General features: G+C 43.0%; 1 protein-coding gene across 1 annotated transcript in view; it reads left to right on the top strand.

Moving 5' to 3' along the window:
• Window positions 1–22,411, top strand: part of PMS1 (PMS1 homolog 1, mismatch repair system component) — a 2,357,833-nt gene that overhangs the window by 1,682,805 nt on the left and 652,617 nt on the right. The window contains exon 10 of the mRNA XM_044075169.1: window positions 6,528–7,001. Within this exon, the coding sequence (XP_043931104.1) occupies window positions 6,528–7,001 (474 nt within the window). The remainder of the gene's footprint in view (window positions 1–6,527; window positions 7,002–22,411) is intronic.

Genomic DNA, 22,411 nt, shown 5'->3' with positions numbered 1-22,411 from the left:
AAATGTGTAACTAGAGTCACAGTAAGTATCCAGAGTATAATCCAATACTTTGAAACGATCAATCACAATACCATAAACTCGGAAAGTTCAAAAAGCTGAACGCTAGTTTATTTGATACAAAAAAGCGTTTTCGCTATAGACGCAGCTATAGCTACCTCAGAGACTGATTATATAATGATTACTTTGAACTTTCATAACCAGTGACGTGATCCAAGTTTTGATTTTGGTGGCAAAAATAGTCATTAACACAACAAACAGATAAAATAATTCTATTGCTACAGCCTTCTTTTCAACTTTACTTTGATTTTCTTTTTTATGTCTCTTGACCATGAGCTGTAGTTGAAGCTTGATGTTCTTCGTGTTTTATTGTTGCAGTCATTACATTTGAGTAATCTGCTGGCAGGTTGCCCTCAGTCGGCCTGATTAACAAAGTCTTGGGTCCTGCGTCAGTTGCTGTCCCGTCTTCCATGATGTCAGGGGTATAAAACATGCAGCCGACACCATTAAATCAGTCTTTCTTGCTGTGCGGTGCCCGAAGCAGAAGCAGTTCGCAAGTGCCAGTTGGTCGACTCCTGAAATTTTCATTTTCGAGTTTCAGAACCGAAGTCTTCAAATTTAAGCTTAAGTACCCCATTTGGGAAACTTTTTCTTGCTCCTTACCGATGTCAGTAAAAGTTAATAATTGCATTACTTGTGGAAAGCAAGTACCTCATAAAGATTGTCATCTGTACTGTATTCTTTGCCTAGGCCCTGACCATGACGTACCTTGCTGTCGGTTTTGTCCTTTATTTAATCAGCGCACTATCCATCGTCTGTAATTTTTGCCTCTAAATATTTCGGTTCTTGGTTTAATTATCCATAAATGGCATTGGTTAGCCATTCGACTACCGGAAATTCAAAAAAACGCAAAGATAAAGACAGAGACAGGCCATTGAGGTCCAAAACTGCTGACGATGCTTCTTCTAAGCCAGTCGCCAGTTCGCCAGTACTCAGTGAGGCGCTTTCGCAGCCCTTGATACCCACTACTTCTGACTTGCAGGCCTCTACTGAGACCCATTCAGAGTCCAGTATGCCGCGAGATACTTCAACTATGGAACCCACGGATGTCTCTACCTTGGATGGATCTGGAGCCGCTGTGAAGGCACCGGCTTCTGAGGGCGTATTCAGGCCTACAGACTTGCATATCAAACCGACTCCACCTTCAATACTAAGGCCTAAATCTCTATCTATGTCGAAAAAAACTGCGCCCAGGCCACATGTTCAGGCCCCTATGCCTGAAAAACCAATTATCAAAATGGCTGAAGATCTAATTCCTCTAATCAGGGGTAGTCAGCCCCCCCCCCCTCTAAGAGGCCTAGGCCTGAGCTTGACTATGAATCATCTGATCAGGACTCTGTTTCTTCTGACTCTTCTAATGACCTGGATTTGTCCATACGTACTTATGAGGATTCTGATGCAGAGGATTCCATTCCCTCTGCTTCCCCCCTGAGGATTTCTCTTTTGGTGAAACTTTACATACCTTAAGGGAGCATTTCCACTGGGAAAGTCAGGAATTATCTAATTCAAAAAAGCGGCTGAGGGATTTTCTTCTTTTACCTCAGCATAAGCCTTTGGCTATACCTCCTGTACTAGGCATTGTTGATGATGTGTTTTCAGAATCCAGTATGGCCCCTGATTCCCTGCCTCCTGCTCCTTGTAAACCTGACAGATACTACAGGGTTCCAGAGTCCCACAAGTTCCTTTTCAATAATCCTGTTGCGGATCCTAAACCATTTCTCAAGGGCCTAAGGGCATTAAATCTTCTACTGCTAAAAATCCTACCTCTTCTGATAGAAACTCCAAGGCGCTGGATAAATGGGGTAAAAAGGTTTATACTTCTGCAACCTTGGCTATCAGGGCTTTAAACTGCCAATTTCATATGTTAAAATATCAACAGCATATTATTGGACTGCTTAAACAAAAAATTATGTTGATTTCTGACTGTGTGGAAAATAAAGATTTATAGGATTTATTGCATTCTGCTGAACAAGTTGGAAAACATACATTGCAATGTGGTTTTGATTCTTTAGAGGCCTCTTGCAGGGCTGCTGTTACTGGGTCTGTGCTTAGAAGGCATGCTTCGCTTTAGGAGCAATCTCTGCCTGATCATGTTAAAGCAAAATTGTTGGATGCTCCTTTAAATCATGACCACCTGTTTGGCAATAAGGCTGAAGAAGTTTTAAAAAAGATGGAAGCTAAAGCTAAATCTATGCAAGCTGTAAGATTTCTTACAAGAGCAACCTCCAAGATTTAGTAGGCATTGGCCTACTAAGAATTGGTCCTTTCCAGCTCCTTCCAGATCCTCTCAAGCCAAATCCAGACACACCAAAAGCACCAGGTTTCAGTCCCAAGGGACTCTCAGAACTAAGCAATGGGGGGCCTCCACTTCCAAATCTGGAAATAAGACACCCCGTATGGTAAACAGTCTCAATGACTTTCCTTTAAAATTACCAAGCACTTACCTTTTAGCCTCCCCTTTGGGGGGAAAGATTGCTCTTCATGCAAAAAACTGGGAACTCATAACCCAGCACAAATGGGTTTTAAATATAGTATCCCAGGGATACAGATTTCATTTCCACACGTTGCCAACACCAAATGGATGACCAGACCTGCCCACAAATCAGTGGGCAGAGGCTCAGAAACAAGTACTTTCCCTCTTAAACTTGGGGGCTATTCAACCGGTACCAGAAGAGGAAAAGGGACAAGGTTTCTATTCCCGGCTTTTCCTGGTACCCAGAAAAGACAAATCTTGGCGTCTAATTCTGGACCTGTCTACTCTAAACACCTTTCTGGATATTCCAAAATTCAAGATGCTGACCCTTCACCAGTTACTTCCCATGCTAGGCAAAGATGCCTGGTTGGCAACTCTAGATTTAAAAGAAGCTTACCTGCATATCCCAATCAGGGAATCTTGCAGAAGATAACTACGCTTCTGAGCAGGCTACTTGCATTATCAGTTCTCTGCACTGCCCTTTGGCTTGTCTACTGCGCCCATGGTATTCACAAAGTGCCTGGCTCCAGTAATTGCATTTTCCAGGCAAAGAAATATTAAAATATATTCATACCTGGACGATTGTCTACTTCAGGCAGAAAACCAGGCCAAACTTATAAATCATCTGGCGTTTGTAAAAAGGGTTCTAACTTGTCTAGGGTACACCATAAACTAAAAGAAATCACAAATGGTACCCTCTCAACAGATTACATTCCTGGGTGCATGCTTGAATACAACTGCCCAGATGGCTTTCCTCACGCCGGAAAAGCAAATTCATTTGGTAACTTACTTCAGACAACTGGCCACAAAAACCCTGCTATCTGCAAGACTAATACTGCAAGCCTTGGGGTTCATGGCCACCTGCATTCTTCTAATTTCATATGAGGAAACTTCAGTGGTACTTAAAAAGTCTATGGAGTCAACATTGTCACAGCCTGGAAACAATGATTCCTATCATACTTTGCCTATGCCTAGAGTTCCTATGGTGGGCCGAGGCCTGCCACCAAAACAAGGGACTGCCATTCACACTACCCCCTGCCGCCAAAACCCTAACTACAGACGCATCAGACTATGCATGGGGGGCTCACAGGGAAGTGCATTCGGGGCAAATGGAGCCCAAATCAAATGCACCTACATATCAATCAAAAAGAAATGTTAGCTGTACAGAATGCTCTGACAGCCTTCAAGGACTACATTCATCCAGGACAACTAATGGTAAAGACAGACAACACCACGGTTATGTGGTACATAAGCAGGGGGGTACACATTCCTACCCCCTCTGCAGACTAGCCATGACATTGTGGAACACGGCCTTGAGCTACCAAGTGCGACTACAAGCTCAATTCCTGCCAGGAAAACTGAATACACAGTCAGACGGACTAAGCAGAAATCTCATGGACCCACACGAGTGGAAACTGGAACCACAGATTTTCAACATGTTGACAAGCAAATGGGGGAGCCCAGACATAGATCTATTTGCCTTCCCCCAGAACTACCAGTTGAACAAATTTTGCACAAGGACTCCTCACAAAAAAGCCTGGAAAGTGGATGGTCTGTCCTTCAGCTGGAAAAACCTATCAGTCTATGCCTTTCTCCCTCTGCCTCTGCTCTCCAAAGTTCTGCTAAAAGTCAAACAGGACAAACCAAAAATGATTTTGATTGCTCCAGACTGGCCACACCAACACTGATACCCACTCCTGCGCAGTGTGTCACAAATATCTCCATGGCACCTGCCTCAGACACCTTCCTTACTGTCTCAGCAGGAGAACCAAATTCTGCACCCTCATCTCCCAACATTGAACCTTGCAGCTTGGCTAATCACTTAAATTCACCCTTAGCATCCCTCAACAAACCTGTGATGGATGTCATCTTGGAGGCTAGAAGACCTAGTACTAGAAAATGTTATGCTGACAAATGGAAAAGATTCTGTGCCTGGAACCAGTCTTTAGGAATGAGCACAGCAGTGCCCAATTTACCTCAGATTTTTCAATATTTAACTGAGATGCTTCACAAGGGTCTGTATTTTTCCTCTATTAAAATCCACGCTTCAGCTATTTCAGCTCACTATAACACAGAACCACCCCTCTTTTCTCATCCCCTGCTCAAACAGTATCTCAGAGGGGCAAATAACTTGAGACCACCCAGGAGAGCTCCTACCCCTGCCTGGGACCTTAACTTTGTTTTGGAAAAGCTCACTTTACCTCCTTTCGAGCCAGCTGCTACTGCAGACTTAAAATTTCTTTCTTGGAAAACAGCCTTCCTCTTAGCAATCACTTCAGCTAGAAGGATGTCTGAATTACAGGCTCTTATAGCAGTGGAGCCTTTCATCATCTTTCATGTGAACAGGGTATCTCTGAGGACCAATCCATCCTTCATGCCCAAAGTGGTTTCCAGTGTGGCTCTTAACCAGTCCATTCATTTGCCAACCTTCTATCCCAATCCACAAAACAAGGGGGAACAGATTCTGCATTCCTTGGACGTGCACAAACAACTTAGATTCTACTTGGACAGAACTAAATTTCGAAGAAAATCTGAACAATTGCTAGTAGCATTTGCTGCTGGGACAGAGGGGAAGGCTGTTTCAAAACAAACCCTTTCTAAATGGATAAGCCATTGCATTCATTTCTGCTATAAGCACCTTGGAAAACCTATCCCCTAGGGGATCAGATCTTATTCCACCAGGGCTGCATCTACTTCTGCAGCCTTTCTCAGAGGTGTTCCTACCAGGGATATTCTAGAAGCTGCTACCCGGAGTTCAGTACATACTTTCACCAAGCATTGCCATTTACCAATTTTCTCTAAATCCAGAGCTGGCTTTGCCACTGCAGTCTTGCAGGGCCTTATAGTTGGTCCTAATGCTGTATAAATCCATCCTCCCAACCATAGCTTTGGGAATCTACCCAAATGTAATGACTGCAACAGTGAAACACTAAGAACATAGTACAGTTGTGTACACTTACCATAAATGTAGATGTTCGAGTGTATTCACTGTTGCAGTCCTGGTTACCCTCACTCCAGCCCCCTGTTTTTCGCTAACTATACTTCTACTTTCTTTTACTATGCTTAAAAGCCTTTTTTGGGGTATTTGCTTTTGGTTGGAAGTATATTTTTGTGTTTTAATTTTATTTGCTCCCCATTTGGGGGGCACCTGACATCTGGGGCAAGAAAAACTGATGTAATGGCGTCGGCTGCATGTTTTTTACCCCTGACTCGACATCATGGAAGAAGGGACAGCAACAGACGCAGGACCCAAGACTTTGTTAATCAGGCCTACTGAGGGCAACCTGCCAGCAGATTACCCAAATGTAATGACTGCAACAGTGAATACACTCGAACATCTACATTTATGGTAAGTGTACACAACTGTACTTTCTACATGGTCACAAGCGGTTGTACCATACTGGTTACATTTTACCAACTTATTGTCAGCATTGATTACAACCTACTATTGACTTTTGTCAGCCCTGGAGGTTATGCGAACAGGTGTCTTGATCTTGTTAAGCATAGAGAGAGAAAGGGTGATGAGTGAAATTTAGATATGTCACAGTATATTAGCTTTTGTGATGATATTCTGTATTACGCCCCAATAGATTTATAACAATTTCAGCACTCCTTGCAGTAGGCTACCTCACTTTAAATTTGCTAGACATCTGTTTCTGACACTTTGAGAGATTACTACTTGGGATGCAGTTTTGGCTATCATGCTGAGCCTTCCCTATTTCTTTGTTTTCCTTTCCACTAGAAGAATGTTTTGTTTCCTTTTTGGTGGGGAAAAAACTAAGGAGAGATTGGCATCATTTGTCATTATCATTGGCACTGGTGTCTGCAGATATGCACATTTAAGGAACTTAGTGCAGAATGCTGCCATCTAGCATTTGGGAGTCCATCTCATATGCTTTGAAACCTCAAGAAATCTGTTGTAAATTGTAAAAAGATATTCTGTTCCTATAAAGAAATTAAATGTTCATTTAGGATATTCTTCTGTTTCTTTTCACAGGTATGAAGAAAGAGCAACCAAAGACCTTGAAAGATACAATATGCAAACAAAAAGGGCTATGGAGGTGCTTGGAAACGATCCCTGTAAAGGAGACAAAAAACAGAAACCTGCACTACAAAAACATAAACTGAAAGCTCCTTTATCTAACCAGCAGTTGCTTGACAAACTTTTTGAGTCTCAGAAGGAAAAGAAACTGAGACATGCAAGCAGTCTTAAGAGCACAAAAGTACAATTTTCTATGTCTTCCTTAAAAACTAAACTCCAGCAACTTTCCAAGAATTGTAGTTTGGCAACTGAAGGGCCTCATGTTATTGCTCGACTAAATTTTCAAGGTGCATGGATTATTGAGTCTGAAAAGAAACTGATGCTGTTAAATCCATATCGTGTGGAAGAAGCCCTGCTGTTTAAAAGACTAATGGAGAATCATATACTTCCTGCAGAATCACTTGAAGCACCAATTGTCTTAACAGACAGGTACAAAGTAGCTGTAAAATCTCTTAAACTGTCATTATTCTCAGCAGGGATTGACAAAATGTTTTCCTGATGACTGAAAGTAATAACATGATTTAAGCTAACAGTCTTAGTCTGCTGTTATTCATTTGATTTCTTCTATTTGATTATATTTTTCAGACTTTCTTATAGTAAATGCTAATTTATTTGTTTATTTACTTACTTACATACTAACTGACTAAAGAGTATACTGATCCCATACAACATTTTAGGCAAAATTGCAGTTGCCCAAGCAACGCAAAAATTACTATCCAGCAAAATGTAACTTGGTTATTTTGCAAAGATCATAGCACATTGGGGTACGTAAAGTAAGATTTTGTGTGTAATAAGAGAAATGTATTAAATTTGCAAGTAATACTGTATAAATTCAAAATTATGTCCAAACAAGGAAGAAAATTATAGAAAGTCAGTAGGCTAGAGAAGCAAATATCAACAAAATCATCTTCAAAGAGATATTTATACTGTTACAGGTAGTGTGAGTTACACTATCAGAGATAGTGAGCCATTCATATCCTTCAACAAATATTTCTTTGGCTAGCTAATACCATGCATTAGCTCACCTTCATCAGTGACAAGCCATTGGACCATGAAGTGAAGACCATAACTGATATGGCGTGTTATGCACTGGAGCCAGAGGTGAAGCAGATTCCTGTTGGTTTGAAGGTGAATGCCACTTATTTGCCTGACACTTTTATTTACTTGTAATGTGGCAGTGTGTGTGATCATATTGTTTGGTCAGCTTCTGGGAACTGCTGAGTTATGGTTCATCTATAATACTGCCATTCTGCAACATGTACTGTCTTGTATATGATGGTATCTGCATCACGTTAGGTTCATGGTTTCATATGTGATTACTAGACTAATGACCTCAGGGAGCTGTTTTAAGCCCATGCTTTAGAAATGTATCTGACAAGTTTTTATACCGTTGGGTTGTTTTAAGGGATATATGTAGGCTTGGACTTGGGTTGTCAAACATTTCCAGGCTGCCTCTGTCTACTAGAAACATAGGGTGCCATACCAGGGGTAAATTTATGATTCCCCATCTGCTGGTCCATGTTAAAGTTGAATTGGGTTAGGGAAGAACTTTGTTTCACGTGGATATGAAGCCTGTTCCAGAGAAGGGGTATACTCTGAGACACATACCTGCCTGTCCAACATGTCATATTTTTGTTGCAGATGAGATTTGGGTCCCTAAATCAGGTAATTCTGATGCTGTTTGTTTTGCAGATGTGCAACAGGCCCATCAGAGAGGGATCAGAGGATGCTTTGTAAACCTGGCTTTGATTGTCTCTGAGTAGCCTGTAGGAGACCGAGTACAGGGATAATTCTTTGAGGCAGTCCACTTAGGACATGTTGTTTATGCCCTGCATTCTTTCTGTGAGGAACCTCTGTGGGGGCTCTACAGGTAAATTGTGATTCTGGTGGTCGTGATAGGTTGTGTTTCATGCTATTAAGGAGACGTTTGGGGATGTCATCAATGCCCAATGATGCAGTGTTCTTGGCCTTGGAGAGTTATGTTGCATATTCCTGGTCGGGTGCATACTGAAGTGGGCATTGTGTTCTAAATAATTGGTCTGGTGAGGGAAGTAGAGCAGGAAAATGACATCCTTGGATATAGATGCCATACCTATAAAGCCTGTAGGAGACAGAATACAGAGATAGGACCTTGAGGCAGTCTGTATAGGACATTTTACTCATGCCCTGTATTCTTTTAGTGAGAAACCTCTGTGGACATTCTAATTGTGGGATATGGCTGGTTAGGTACACACCAAAGTGGGCACTGTACTCAATGATAGGTCTGTAAGCCATGGAACCTTGTTGGCTAGGCTTACGTAGGCCCTTGGGCCAATAGCCTAGTATCTACCTATGAACCTATACCTTTGCTTATAAGTTGTGCAATATAGAAGGATTACCTTACTACCACAGATATGGTCAAAGGCCAGGTTGTTGTCTACATGCATTCCCAATCTCCTGTTCACTAGGTCTACTCTAACAGTGTATTATCAGTGTGGTAGTTTTCAGCGGTAGTGGTCTTCCCAAAAGATACTATTAAACATTTCTTGGCATTGAGTTTTGGACTCTGGCATCTCTTGGAGGGTATTTGTGTCTTTGGGGGACTCAATGAAAGCACCTAATTTGCAGCCATCTGCAAACTTGCTCAGCCAGAGAAGTAGATGCCAAAAAGGAATGGCCCCAGCACCAAGCCTTGAGGGGCTTCACTAGTGACTGGTCTCTCTGTGGAGTAGACTCCCTTATACTAACTTCTTGGGTCCTATCTGAGAGCCAGTTGGCTATTCAGTGGATGATATAGGGGTTTATACCTAATTTCATGAATTTGTCTACAATGCCCATGTTGAGTATTGAATGTTTGGCTAGGTAAATGTAGGCAGTGCATACCATTTTGCCCCCATCCATTGCTTCGGTGACCTTGTCAAAGAAGCCCAACAGGTTGAGTAGGCATGACCTTTTCTTGACAAAACCAGACTGACTTGGATCCAGTATCTAAAGGATGTTCATCGTGTTACCCTGCTGCAGTCATCACACTTGGGTTATCCTGTCATCAGGCGGTCCCGCAGTCAGCTGGAATTCCAAAGTCTTGGTCCGGTGTCGGTTGCTGTCACTTCCCTGACGTCAGTGTGCCAGGGGTATATATAATGCAACCGACGCCATTTTCTTCAGTCTTTCTTGCTGCGCGGTGCCCGAAGCAGAAGCAGTTCGCAAGTGCCGGTCGGCCGACTACTGAGATTTTCGAATTCGAATTTCAGACCGAAGTCTTCTATAAAGCTAAGTACCCCGTTGGGGAAACTTTTCTTGCCTCAGACCGATGTCAGAAAAAGTTAACAATTGTATTTCTTGTGGGAAGCAAATACCTCATAAGGATTTTCATTCTTATTGCATACCTTGCCTAGGCCCAGACCACGACGTCACTAGTTGTCATTTTTGTGCTAGGTTTAATAAGCGTACTATTAAAAGACGCTTTGATTTCGCATGACACTACTTCTGTAGGAAATTTAACTACACCATGCCGTCGGAGCAACCGACTACCGGCGTGCACAAAAAATGCAAGGATAAGGACAGACAGCCCAGGCCTAAGCCAGATTCCGAGGCCTCGGCTGGTCCGGTCTCCGGTTCTCCAGTCCTCAGTGAGGCTTCGACGCAGCCCCGTGACTACCGCAGATCTGGAACCCGAGACCGCTTCAGAATTTTTGACGGAATGTACCAGGCCAACGCAGCCATTTAGTTCAGGTCCTACCGACGACATTGCTGAAAAAGATGTCAGTGGTGCAGAAACGCCATCAGTTTCTGAAGGCATTTTCAGACCGACGACGCTTACCATTAAATCGTATTCTAAGACAAAGACTCCTATTAAATCAGAAAAGTCTGCACTTCAGTCCCCTGTTCAAGGCCCCATGCCTAAGAAACAGATGCTCAAAATGGCTGAAGATTTGATCACTTTAATCAGGGGTTCCCAGCCCCCTCCTGACAAAAGGCCTAGACAAGAGGAAGATTATGCATGCTCTGAACAAGTGTCCATTTCTTCAGACTCCTCTGAGGACCAATATTACTTCTTCTCCCCTTATGAAGATTCTGATGCTGAGGATTCCATTCCCTCAGCTTCTCCTCCTGAAGACTACTCCTTTGGGGAAACTTTACACACTATGAGGGAAAATTTTCACTGGGAAGGTCAGGACTACTCTGACTCGAAGAAAAGGCTCAGAGAGTTTATTTTACTCCCCCAACACAGACCACTTGCCATCCCACCAGTTTTAGACATTGTGGATGTTGATTACTTAGAATCCAGTTTTAACCCTGATTCTCTACCTCCTGCTCCGGCTAAGCCTGACAGATATTATAGAGTGCCTGATTCCCACAAATTTCTTTACAAAAGCACTGTTGCTGACCCAGAGACAATCTCCCAGGGTCCCAAGGGAGCTAAGGCTTCTATGGCTAAAAATCCTGTACCTTCTGAGAGGGATTCCAGAGCACTAGACAGGTGGGGGGGGAGGTTTACACCTCAGCCACTCTAGCTATGAGGGCACTAAATTGCCAATTTCACATGCTTAAGTATCAGCAATTTCTAATCTCTCAGTTAAAGCAAAAAATGACCACTCTCCCTCAACAATCTGAACTGAAAGAAATGCAGGATCTGTTGAATGCCACTGAACAGGTGGGCAAACATACCTTACAATGTGGGTTTGATTCTTTGGAGGCCTCCAGTAGAGCAGCTGTCACTGGGTCTGTTATACATAGGCATGCTTGGTTAAAGGAACAAACTCTACCTGATCATGTTAAAGCAAAACTTCTAGATGCTCCCTTACAGCAGGATGTTCTTTTTGGAGTTAAAGCAGAAGTCTTAAAGAAAATGGAGAATAAGGCGAAATCTATGCAGACAGTCAAAGATTTCCTACAGGTACAGCCCCCTCGCTTCAGCAGAAACTGGCCAACAAAAAATTGGTCCTTTCCAGCTACAGACAGACCACAGAGGGGTAAATACAGACGCCCAAAGGGCAGAGGACAACCACAAGCCCAGTACAAACCTCGCCAATGGGGCACTACAACACATGGTCTCAACACAGCCACAGCTTGGACACAATGATATCTCTCATTCCCTGCCTACAACAGGAGTTTTTATGGTGGTCACAGGCATGTCACCTCAACAAGGGTCAGCCTTTCACCTTGCCCCCAGCCAGGCAAACTATCACAACAGATGCATCAGATTACGCCTGGGGGGCTCACATGGCAGGACAGTGTGTTCAAGGCATATGGACTGCAGATCAAAGGAATCTGCACATCAATCAAAAAGAGATGCTAGTTGTACAGAAAGCTCTGACAGCCTTCAAGGATCTATTACATCCAGGACAACTGACAATAAAGACAGACAACACCACAGTAATGTGGTACATAAACAAACAAGCGGGTACTCACTCCGACCCTCTGTGCAGGCAAGCAATGACCTTATGGAACACAGCTCTGGCTTACCAAGTTCAGTTATAAGCTCAATTCCTACCAGGACAGAAGAATACATTGGCAGATGACCTCAGCAGAAACATCATGGATCCCCACGAGTGGAAACTAGATCCACAAGTATTTACAATGATAACTCAAAAATGGGGCCTTCCAGACATAGACCTGTTTGCCAGCCCTCAAAACTATCAACTAACAAAATTTTGTACAAGGGCACTTCACCATCAAGCGTGGAAAGTGGACGCACTCTCTTTCAGTTGGAAAAACCTGACAGTATATGCCTTCCCTCCATTGCCTCTCCTCACAAAGGTACTTCTGAAAGTCAAAAAGGAGAGACCACGACTGATTCTCATAGCCCCAGACTGGCCATGCCAGCACTGGTACCCGCTATTGAGGAATATGGCCCATGGCCCACCATGGATATTACCACAAATTTCCCATTTACACACACAACAAAACAATCAGATTCTTCACAGCCAGCTCAAAACCTTAAATCTGGCTGCATGGCATATCAACTAAGCATCCAGCCAGCTCCTCTTTCCCAAGCAGTTATGGATGTTATTCTGGAAGCAGGAGGCCAAGCACCAGGAAGGCTTATTCAGACAAATGGAAAAGGTTTTGTGCCTGGAACCAATCTAAAGGCCAAGACACAGTTCAGCCTCACATGCCTCACATTCTACAGTATTTAACTGAGATTTTGCACAAAGGACTTCCTTTCTCCTCCATTAAAATCCATGCTTCAGCTATTTCGGCCCACTACAACACGGATCCACCCTTATTTTTGCATCCACTTCTAGGGCAGTTCCTCAGAGGGGCAAAAAACATTAGACCACCCAGGAGAGCACCTACACCAACATGGGACCTCAGTTTTGTTCTGGAAAAACTAACGCTACCTCCCTTTGAACCAGCTTTCTCTGCAGATCTTCAGTTCCTATCATGGAAGACTGCCCTGCTGCTAGGAATAACTTCAGCTAGAAGAGTCTCAGAGCTACAGGCACTAATGGCAGTGGAACCTTTCATCATTTTTCATCAAGACAGAGTTTCTCTACAAACTAATCCTTCCTTTATGCCTAAGGTGGTTTCCAGTGTGGCTTTAAATCAAACCATCCACTTACCCACCTTCTTCCCAAATCCACAGAACAAAGGTGAGTGACTCCTGCATTCCTTGGACATTCACAGGCAACTTCGTTACTACTTGGACAAAACTAAGGCTTTCAGAAAATCTGACCAGCTCTTTGTATCCTATGCTACAGCTTCTCAAGGGAAGGTTATATCAAAGCAAACAATTTCCAAATGGATAGGCCATTGCATACGTTTTTGCTACACCCATCATGGAAAACCAGTTCCTGCTACCATTAGGCCCCACTTTACCAGGGCAACAGCTACTTCTACAGCCTTTCTCAGGGGGGTTCCAACCAAGGAGATTTTGGAAGCTGCAACTTGGAGTTCAGTACACACCTTTACCAAACACTATCACTTACCACTTTACTCTAAGACCAGGGCGGGCTTCGCCACTGCAGGTCTGCAGGGCCTTCTAGCCTCCTCTAACCCTCTATGATACCTCTACCCATCCTTAGCTTTGGGATTCAACCCAAGTGTGATGACTGCAGTAGGGTAACACGATGAACATTGTACAGTTTTGTACCTACCATAAATGTAGATGTTCGAGTGTACACCCTGCTGCAGTCCAGGTTACCCTCCCTCCATCCTCTCTGACCTACTGGCTAAATCTCTTCAATACCTTCCTGATGTATTTGCTTATAGCTGAAGGGATTTTGTGTTTGTGCAAATTTACTCAATTTGGTACTAATTACTGACCACCTTTTTGGGGGCACCTGACATCTGGGGCAAGAAAAACTGAAGAAAATGGCGTCGGTTGCATTATCTATACCCCTGGCGCACTGACGTCAGAGAAGAAGTGACAGCAACCGACGCCAGACCAAGACTTTGGAATTCCAGCCGACTGCGGGACCGCCTGACGACAGGATAACCCAAGTGTGATGACTGCAGCAGGGTGTACACTCGAACATCTACATTTATGGTAGGTACAAAACTGTACTTTTCCTATGTCATTCTTTATCATTTCCATGGCTTTTGCATATGAGATTAGTCAGACTTATGAGTTCATAGTTACCCAGGCCCATAGAGATTCATGTCCATAGACTCATCCTGAGATTGTGGACATAGCTGAAGAATGATTTGTGATCGTCCTTGGCCTAGTTTGTGATTATTACCTCAAATTTGGCATTCGTAGACTTGATAAGGCCCAAGAGGAGTTTTAGATTTTTAAGGAAGTTTTTACCTTGCTGAATATTGCACTTCCTAATTTTTTCCTTAATTTTCTTCCTTTTGTTATCCAACCTTTTGATGTTGGGATTCCACCAGGGTGACAGGATGACTTTTTTTTAATTTTTTTTTTGAGTTTGTCCTGTGATTATTCCAAGGAGGTACAGCTGTCTCTGTGTACCCATTGACATGATTCTACAGGATTTCTGTGAACGATTGTTCCTGGACAGTTCTCAGGGTTTTGATGGGCTTGAAATATTGCCAGGATGTCATTTAATGCGTAGAGGTTTGCCTTAGAACAATTTCTAAACATTTCAGCATTGGCTGGGGTCTCCGATTTTATGTTTATTTTAAAGAAGGCAGCTTTATGGTCTGATCTGACCAATGAGGACATTACACTGGTAGGAAGGGGCACTGTTCTCCTTGTTTATGAGGACTGGGTCAAGGATGATAGGGCCCATAGTAGGCTTACAGACTAGCTAGACCATGGTGTTTGTGATTACAAAATCCAGTAATCTCTCTGCCTGCATTTTTTGGGGTCATGTATGATTCTCATTTTATAGTGGGGTGGTTAAAGTCACATATAAATATAGTGTTAACTTGAATAGGGAGTGTCTCCAGTACATTTAAGTATGTGTTATGGGCTTCCTTGGTCATAGTCGGGGACCTGTAGCTTGCAAAGATATGGTGTGGGACTTTACATTATAATTTGGACGTGTAGAAGATCAATCATGCTGTAATGGTGAAGGTTTGTAATGCAATTTCCCACACATTCTAGTATTAGGAACACAGGAATTCTACTAGGCAAGTAATCATGGGGATTATAAGATGCCTTGACATGCAGACCTTTAAATAGTCACGTTTAGAAAGTTTTTGTCACCTTTTTCAAGAACTCACCTCCCAAATCCAGCTGGGCTGCACGTGATAACTTTGGGGTAAAATTATGTCTATTCATCCAGTCATTAAGGCTAGCCTTAAAGGTAACCATGGTATCTTTGTAGCTGTGCTTCTGAACCTAGACCATCTGTGCCACAAAGAAAACTTTTTCTTGAATATTAGATGGGAATGTAGAGAAACAAATTTCTTCCTTTGGTAGTGATTGCATTGGCTGTACCTGAAGGCATCAGTATGCTATCTGATTGTTTTAAGTAATCAATAATGGTGGTAGAGTCTTATTTTACTTATGAGTTATAAATAACTAAGCCAATAGTATGATTGAATGCAGTGGTTAGTGCCATTAGCAGAATTATGTAGACACAGGAATTTAGAAGAGTCGTACCTCTCAACTGTCCAAATTTTTGCCTTATGTTTTTGGCATGTTCTTCATAAAATGTTGTTTTTCTGGCAACTCATTGACAAATCACTGAGGACCGAAGTCAGAAAATAATGACAGACTTTCGACATTTAGACTGCATACCCTTCAGAAAAGCCATGCAAAATCTGTTATTCTATTACCTTTCTAAGTTTGTAAGAGCAATATTTAAAAAATGCCCTATTTATGGCTTTGTCCACAGTTCTTACTCTAAGAGGTTTAGAGGTGTAAGAAGAATGTATGTATAGGACCATGACCCTCACCAGGCAAGGCATTATGTTTTTTAAATGTTCATGGTGATATGTATAGGTCTGTAAATAAATCTGAATGCAGTGGTTTAGAATAGTAAGTCATAGGATCATAGGAGGTTACTAGGCTAATGGCCATGGGGCCCTTACAAGCCTAGCCAAGAGTTTATCCCCAAAAAGAAACCCTGTCAGTGAGGGACACAGGTAGAACCCCTGGGACAGATTTGTGGTTTCCCATCCAGTCATCAAGGTTGCACTTGAAGAGGGTCAGTGAGGTGCTCTGTTTAACATGCACAGGAAGTCTATTCTGGAGACGGGGCAGCCTCTGGGAGACGAGCCTTTCTTTACAGCAGGTTTTGTTGATGTCACATATTAGATTCAGGCCTTTCAAGCGGGTAATGCGTGAGGAGTTAGACTTACAGATATGGAACGTCTCTAGTAGGGCAGGGTCCAAGATTGCCTTGTAGGCAAGACACAGATCACCCCTGAGCAATCTGTATGATACCAAATAGAGTAATAGTGATTTGAGCCTGTCCACATAGGACAGGTGTTGGAGGCCATAGATTCTCTTTGTGAGGTATTTCAGCGGCCTTTCCACTTGGCACAGATGTTTGGAGAGGTACATACCAAATGGTATATAGAGTTTAGAGAGGTAATAACCTCCTTTTTTCTGGATGCAATCCCTTTACTTATGAGATGAACCAGGTAAAAGGCTTTTCTGACCACTGCCGCAACATGATGTTCGAATGCGAGGTTATCAACCTGAGTGCCCAGGTCTCTCACCACAGGTTGTGTGCTTAGGTGGTTGCCATTGATGTGGTAATCAGTAGGGGCTGTGTTTTTGCCGAATGGTATGATGATACATTTTTTGCATTTAGCTTGAGGCCATGACTTGGTACCAGTGATTAGTTGCTGTGAGACCCTCTTGCAGTATGTTAACATCATTGGGGGAGTCAATGACAGCACCCAACTTACAGTCATCATTGCTGGAGCCTTCCTGTGTCCTGAAAGAATGCTCTTCAGACTATCTGGAGATTTTTCAGATCTCTGCTGAAGGTGCCCCCCCCCCCCCTATTTCTCTGTGTCTTAAGTTGGTATAACTGGTTTTACATCCTGTGTGTTATCTGACCATCTCAAGGATTACTTGCATAAAGTTAGACCCTGTTAGTAAAAAAGTCTGCATATCATTGCTGGAGCCTTCCTGTGTCCTGAAAGAGAGTTCTTCAAACTATGTGGAGACATACAGAGCTGAGTATATTTTTCTGGCACTTCAGAGTTGTGTACTGGTAATTGTTGTTTGACTAATTTTATATCATTGCTGGCTGACTTCAGAGTTGTGCACTGTTATTTTTGCTTCACTGTATAGTTTTTCAGATCTCTGCTGAAGGTGTTGGTTTTCTCATACCCACTCTCCCTATTCCTGTCTTGTTGTTTAAATTTAGAGGCTTTTGCTGTTGCCCGCCCCTACTGTCGATTTTATCTGGGACACTCCCCCCAGTCCCATCTCTTTACCTAATTTCTACCTAATAGACTCATTCTGCATTGTTTTTAGTCATTTTTAATTTAATTGCATTTTTTAAACTGTTTGGTCTAACATTGCTACATACTCAAGTGTGCTAGCTTGCACTGCATTTGAATTGTTTTGACTGCTGTTTTAGCTATTTTTCTGTATATATAAAAAAAAATACCTTTCCTGTAACTAGTGTAGTCCAGATTCAGATATGCTGTATCCAGGACTGTATGTAAGCTTCTGAGCCCCCCTAAGCTTTCTGTGTTGGAGGGAAGCCTTCTAGCTTATCAGTGGGAGTGGTAAGCACTAGGTAACCTATCTACCACATAAGGAGTGGTTCTGGCCCAGAAATTGTAGTTATTGGCTGTTTGGGCAGTTTTTCCATCTCTCTCAACTTTCTGATTGAAAAGCCCACATTTGCACTTGTTTCCCCCCTTTCCTGTAACTAGTTTAGTCCAGATACAGATTCTTACTTTTAGCACTTGAATTTGCTTATTCGTGATCAGCACTTGTTCAGAACTTGTAAGCACTAAATAACCTACTAATTACTACAGCACTCAACCTTCCTCATTACCTAGAGGAAAACAGTTTTGGTACTCACTTTCCTCAATTGCTTAGAGAAAAACAACTGTTGTACTCACGTTCCCCACTTATCTAGAGGAAAATAGTTTTTTTATTCAGGCATGTCCAAGGGTCAGCTCCCAGTGTTCTCTCCTGTCTATCTGATGAATCTGGGCATCTTGGGGCAATGTAGAAATTGCCTCATGTACACAGACAACCCTCTCCTCCTACCACCCAACACTACAACCTGTGAGAGATGCACTTATCTAGCCAAACTAGAGGTAAAGCTCTCTCCAATCAAGACTGAACTTGACAGTCAAGAGGAGAAGGTAAACACTTGCACCACACCACATTCATCACATAGTCTCACTAAATCTACACCACCGAAATCCACACATAGAAACACAAAAACATTCACGGAGGCTCTCAATAATAATCTGCTCAAGCAACAGAGACCTCCAAAGCAGAAATGCAAGCAACCTCCACCCCCCAACACAACCCAAATGACCCATAGCCTGCAGACTCAGTGTGCCGCTCAACCACAGCCAATAAGGCAAAACAATGTACCCAACACACTAGTCATAGGCGACTCTATAGTCAGGCACACTGATGTCCCACTCAACAGGCTAAACAAGGAGAAGGTTACTGTCAGCTGCCTGTCGGGTGCCAGGATCTGCCACATAACCCATGCACTCAAGCCACTCTACAACAAGTACAAATATGACTGTCATTGTCCATGTTGGTGTGAACGACCTGAGATGTACCTCCCTGGACTACATGAAAAGAGACATGGAAGAGCTCACCGAACTTGTAGCCCTGGCAGGGATGACCCTAGTCCTGAGTAGCATACTGCCATCACCCAGAATGATGCCGCAGTACAAGGACAAAATGATCGACTTCAACAATTGGCTAAGCTTCTGGTGCCATTCTAAAGGGATCCAGTATCTGTCTGCCTGGGATGACATGGTCGACAGACCACGATGCTTTGCCAGAGATGGCCTGCACCTGTCACCTCTGGGATTTCGGATACTGGCTAAGGTTCTTGCCGCCCCTATAGTGCCTTTTTTAGGCAAGGTTCAAATGACAAATTCACCACCGTAACAGGAACAGGCAAGCAAAAACTGAGGGTGATGCTACTCAATGGTAGAAGTCTAAATCTCAAAATGCACTCACTCGAGGCACTCCTTAAAATGGAGAACATTGATATCTGTGCAGTGACTGAGACCTGGTTCAAGGCTCCAGAGAGCACCCCTGCACTACCAGGCTATAACTCATACTACACTTTTCAGCCATGTAACCTGGACTGGAACACAAAGGCGGAGGTGTGTCCATATTCATTAAGGATATCCACACCTCCAGGCTAGTTGCTCAGCATAATGCAGCCGAGGTTATCCAAGTGCAACTATGGGCAAAACTGCAATCCAAATTGTAGTTTGCTACAAATCACCCTCCATGCCCCAGAATTCCCACTCCTCTTTTCTTGATGTACTGGAAAATACAACCAAGCACACTAATAATGGGCGATTTCAACTACCCCACCATTAACTGGGAAAACTACTCATGTACCAACTCCTTAGCTCAATGTTTTCTGGAATTCATAAACTCCAATGCCCTGGATCAACTTATCCACACCCCCACCAGGGGCAACAATATCCTAGATCTAGTCATTACCAATATGAGTGACCGGTGTTCCAGACCTGAAGTCAATGCCTCATTGGTCCGAACTGACCATAAGCTAATTACCCTAGATATCCACATCCTGCCTCCACCCCCCCATTAAGGAAACCATGGTAAAAAATGTCTCCAAAGCCAACTTCATGCTTCTTAAGACAGAAGTGGTGAACTTCATGACACCCATACAGATGGACAATACAGTTACGACTACTGAATCCTACACAATTGCACTTTATAAGCACTTACGTGAGTGCATGGATCGTGCTATCCCAAACAGAACCAAGACGCTATCCTCCAAAAAAAGGAAGCCAATCTAGTGGTCCCCTTCCATAAACAAACTGTACAACAGAAGGAAGAAACTCTTGCAAAATAGAGTAAAATCCCACGAGTGGAGGAGCTCCCTGGTCAGCCTTAGTAAGAAGTTGCAAACCCTGATAAAATCCTCCAAAGCTAGTTACGAAAACAAAATCGCCACTGATTCTAAAGAAGCTATGTCAAGAATCTCAATGGCAACACCCAGATCTGCTCTGAGTTACAGCACAATGGCACTAAATATACAGACACAACTGATATTGCCAACATCCTGGCAGATAAGTTCAGTGCTAACTTTACCCCTCTCTCACCCCCTAAAGAGCCCATCTCTATACCGGAAGAATGCAAAGTTCCTGTAATCACGGCTGCACAGGTAAAAAAACACACTCTCCAAAGCCAAGAACACAGCATCCATGCGACCAGACAACATCCCAGGCTGCGTTCTACACGAACTACAGAACAAACTGGCACCCCACCTAAGTACCATGTTCAATGATAGCCTCACCTAAGGCTTTGTGCCTGCTGAATGGAGCACAGCAACGGTTATCCCACTCCACAAGGGGGAGCCACCATGGACCCCGGGAACTACCGCCCCATTAGCCTGATGAGCCTGGTCTGCAAGGCCATGGAACGTATCATCATGGAACTTATAAACAAAGACTTTGGTAATCTCCAAACTCTGGATCCCACCCAGTTCGGGTTTGTAAAAGGCAGATCATGTCTCCTAAACCTGATAGACTTCTTTGAAGCAGTCACCAAAGCCGTAGACAAGGGTACTGGGGTTCACACAGCCTATCTAGATCTTGCCAAGGCTTTCGACACCATCCCCCACTCTGGAATTATAGATAAACTCACTAAACTAGATATAAATCCCTATGTCACAAGATGGGTTGCCAACTGGCTCACTGACAGAACCCACACTGTGAAAGTAGCAGACTCCAAATCCAACTTCAGACCAGTGACAAGTGGAGTACCACAGGGTTCAGTCCTGGGTCCTCTCCTGTTTGGTATCTACTTCTCTGAAGTGCAGGCTAACGAAGTTCGCAGATGACTGCAAACTAGGAGCCATAATCAAAACTCCTAACGATGTGGACATCCTGCAAAAGGGCCTCACTGAGACAGATGCCTGGTGTCAAAGCCATGGCCTCAAGCTCAGTGCCAAAATGTGCATTGTCATCCCCTTTGGTAAAAACTCTGTACCTATGAACTACAACATAGGCGGTAGTATACTTAACACCGAAAGTGTGATGAGACCTTGGAACATAAGTGGGCAGTAGTCTGTCCTTTGATAATCACATCGCCACAGTAGTCAGGAAATCCTTCTATGTGGCACACCTCATCACAAAAGGTATTTCATCCAGAAAAAAAGAGGTAATTGTTCCCCTCTACTCATCACTCATTAGACCCATTATAGAGTACAATACCCCTTTTGGTATGTACCTCACAAGACATGTACAACAACTGGAAAGGCCGCAGAAATACCTCACAAAGAGGATTACCGGCCTCAAACAGATGCCCTACGCAGACCGTCTCAAAAAACTCCAGCTTTACTCCGTCGCATATCGCTTACTCAGAGGTGACCTCTGCCTAACATACAAAGCTATGTCAAACCCAGAGCTGTTGGACATGCTCCCCTTAAAGAAATCCCAATCCCTCCGAGCTACACGCTCTAGGGACCTAAACCTTGTCACCACAATAAACAGAACATGCCGGAGGGATAGATTCCTGTCCCAGAGACTTCCCATACTCTGGAATAAACTACCTATCTATATCAAACAAAGCTCCTCATTAGCACTCTTTCAGAAAAATCTTGATGATTGGATGGAAAATAGGAAATTCACCCCGGGGATCACCTCTGTGGCTGTGCTCAACAGTGGCACAGAAAAATAATTTTCTTGGGTGGCAAAAGCCAGGGTACCTTTTTGGCTGGGCTTGTATAGGCCCCAGGGCCGATAGCCTAGTACCTACCTATGAACCTATGGTCAGCCACAGCCTTTTGTCTTTGCCTGGACCTCTGAGAAGTAGTGCAAAAAAATGTATACAGCCTGATCCACCACAGCTAGGTTTAAACTCTTTATTAAAATAACAAACGTAAGCGCTTTCACGATCTCTATGACCGCTTCCTCAGACAACAATCAAATAACTTAATTTAATTCATAAATGCTTAGTAATCAACCATTAATTAATAACAATTAAATTCTCCCTCCCACTTTACTAATTAAAATCCATAAGAACAATCTACATTGATGGCAAATGCATTATCAAAAACTCATTAAAACCTTTTTAAAAAAAGAGAACATCTGCACACATTTTTTGCAAAATGTTTGTAGGACATCTCCCGATGTCAAGGTAAGTTGTGTAATGTCGATAATGTTGAATTCGACTTATCAGCATTACTGCGTTCAGTGGTGTGAGGAAATGATGTTGTAATTTATGTTCATTCAGTCTCAACAAAGTCTAGAAGATTTAGGTGTTTTGCTTGAAAGTGTTTGCATATTTATTTTTA

This window comes from Protopterus annectens, chromosome 6.part0, assembly GCF_019279795.1.
Source record: "Protopterus annectens isolate FY-2018-M chromosome 6.part0, PAN1.0, whole genome shotgun sequence".
Classification (NCBI taxonomy): Eukaryota; Metazoa; Chordata; order Ceratodontiformes; family Protopteridae; genus Protopterus; species Protopterus annectens.
Note: the sequence above shows the minus strand (reverse complement) of the source record. Positions and strands in the feature narration are given on the sequence as shown.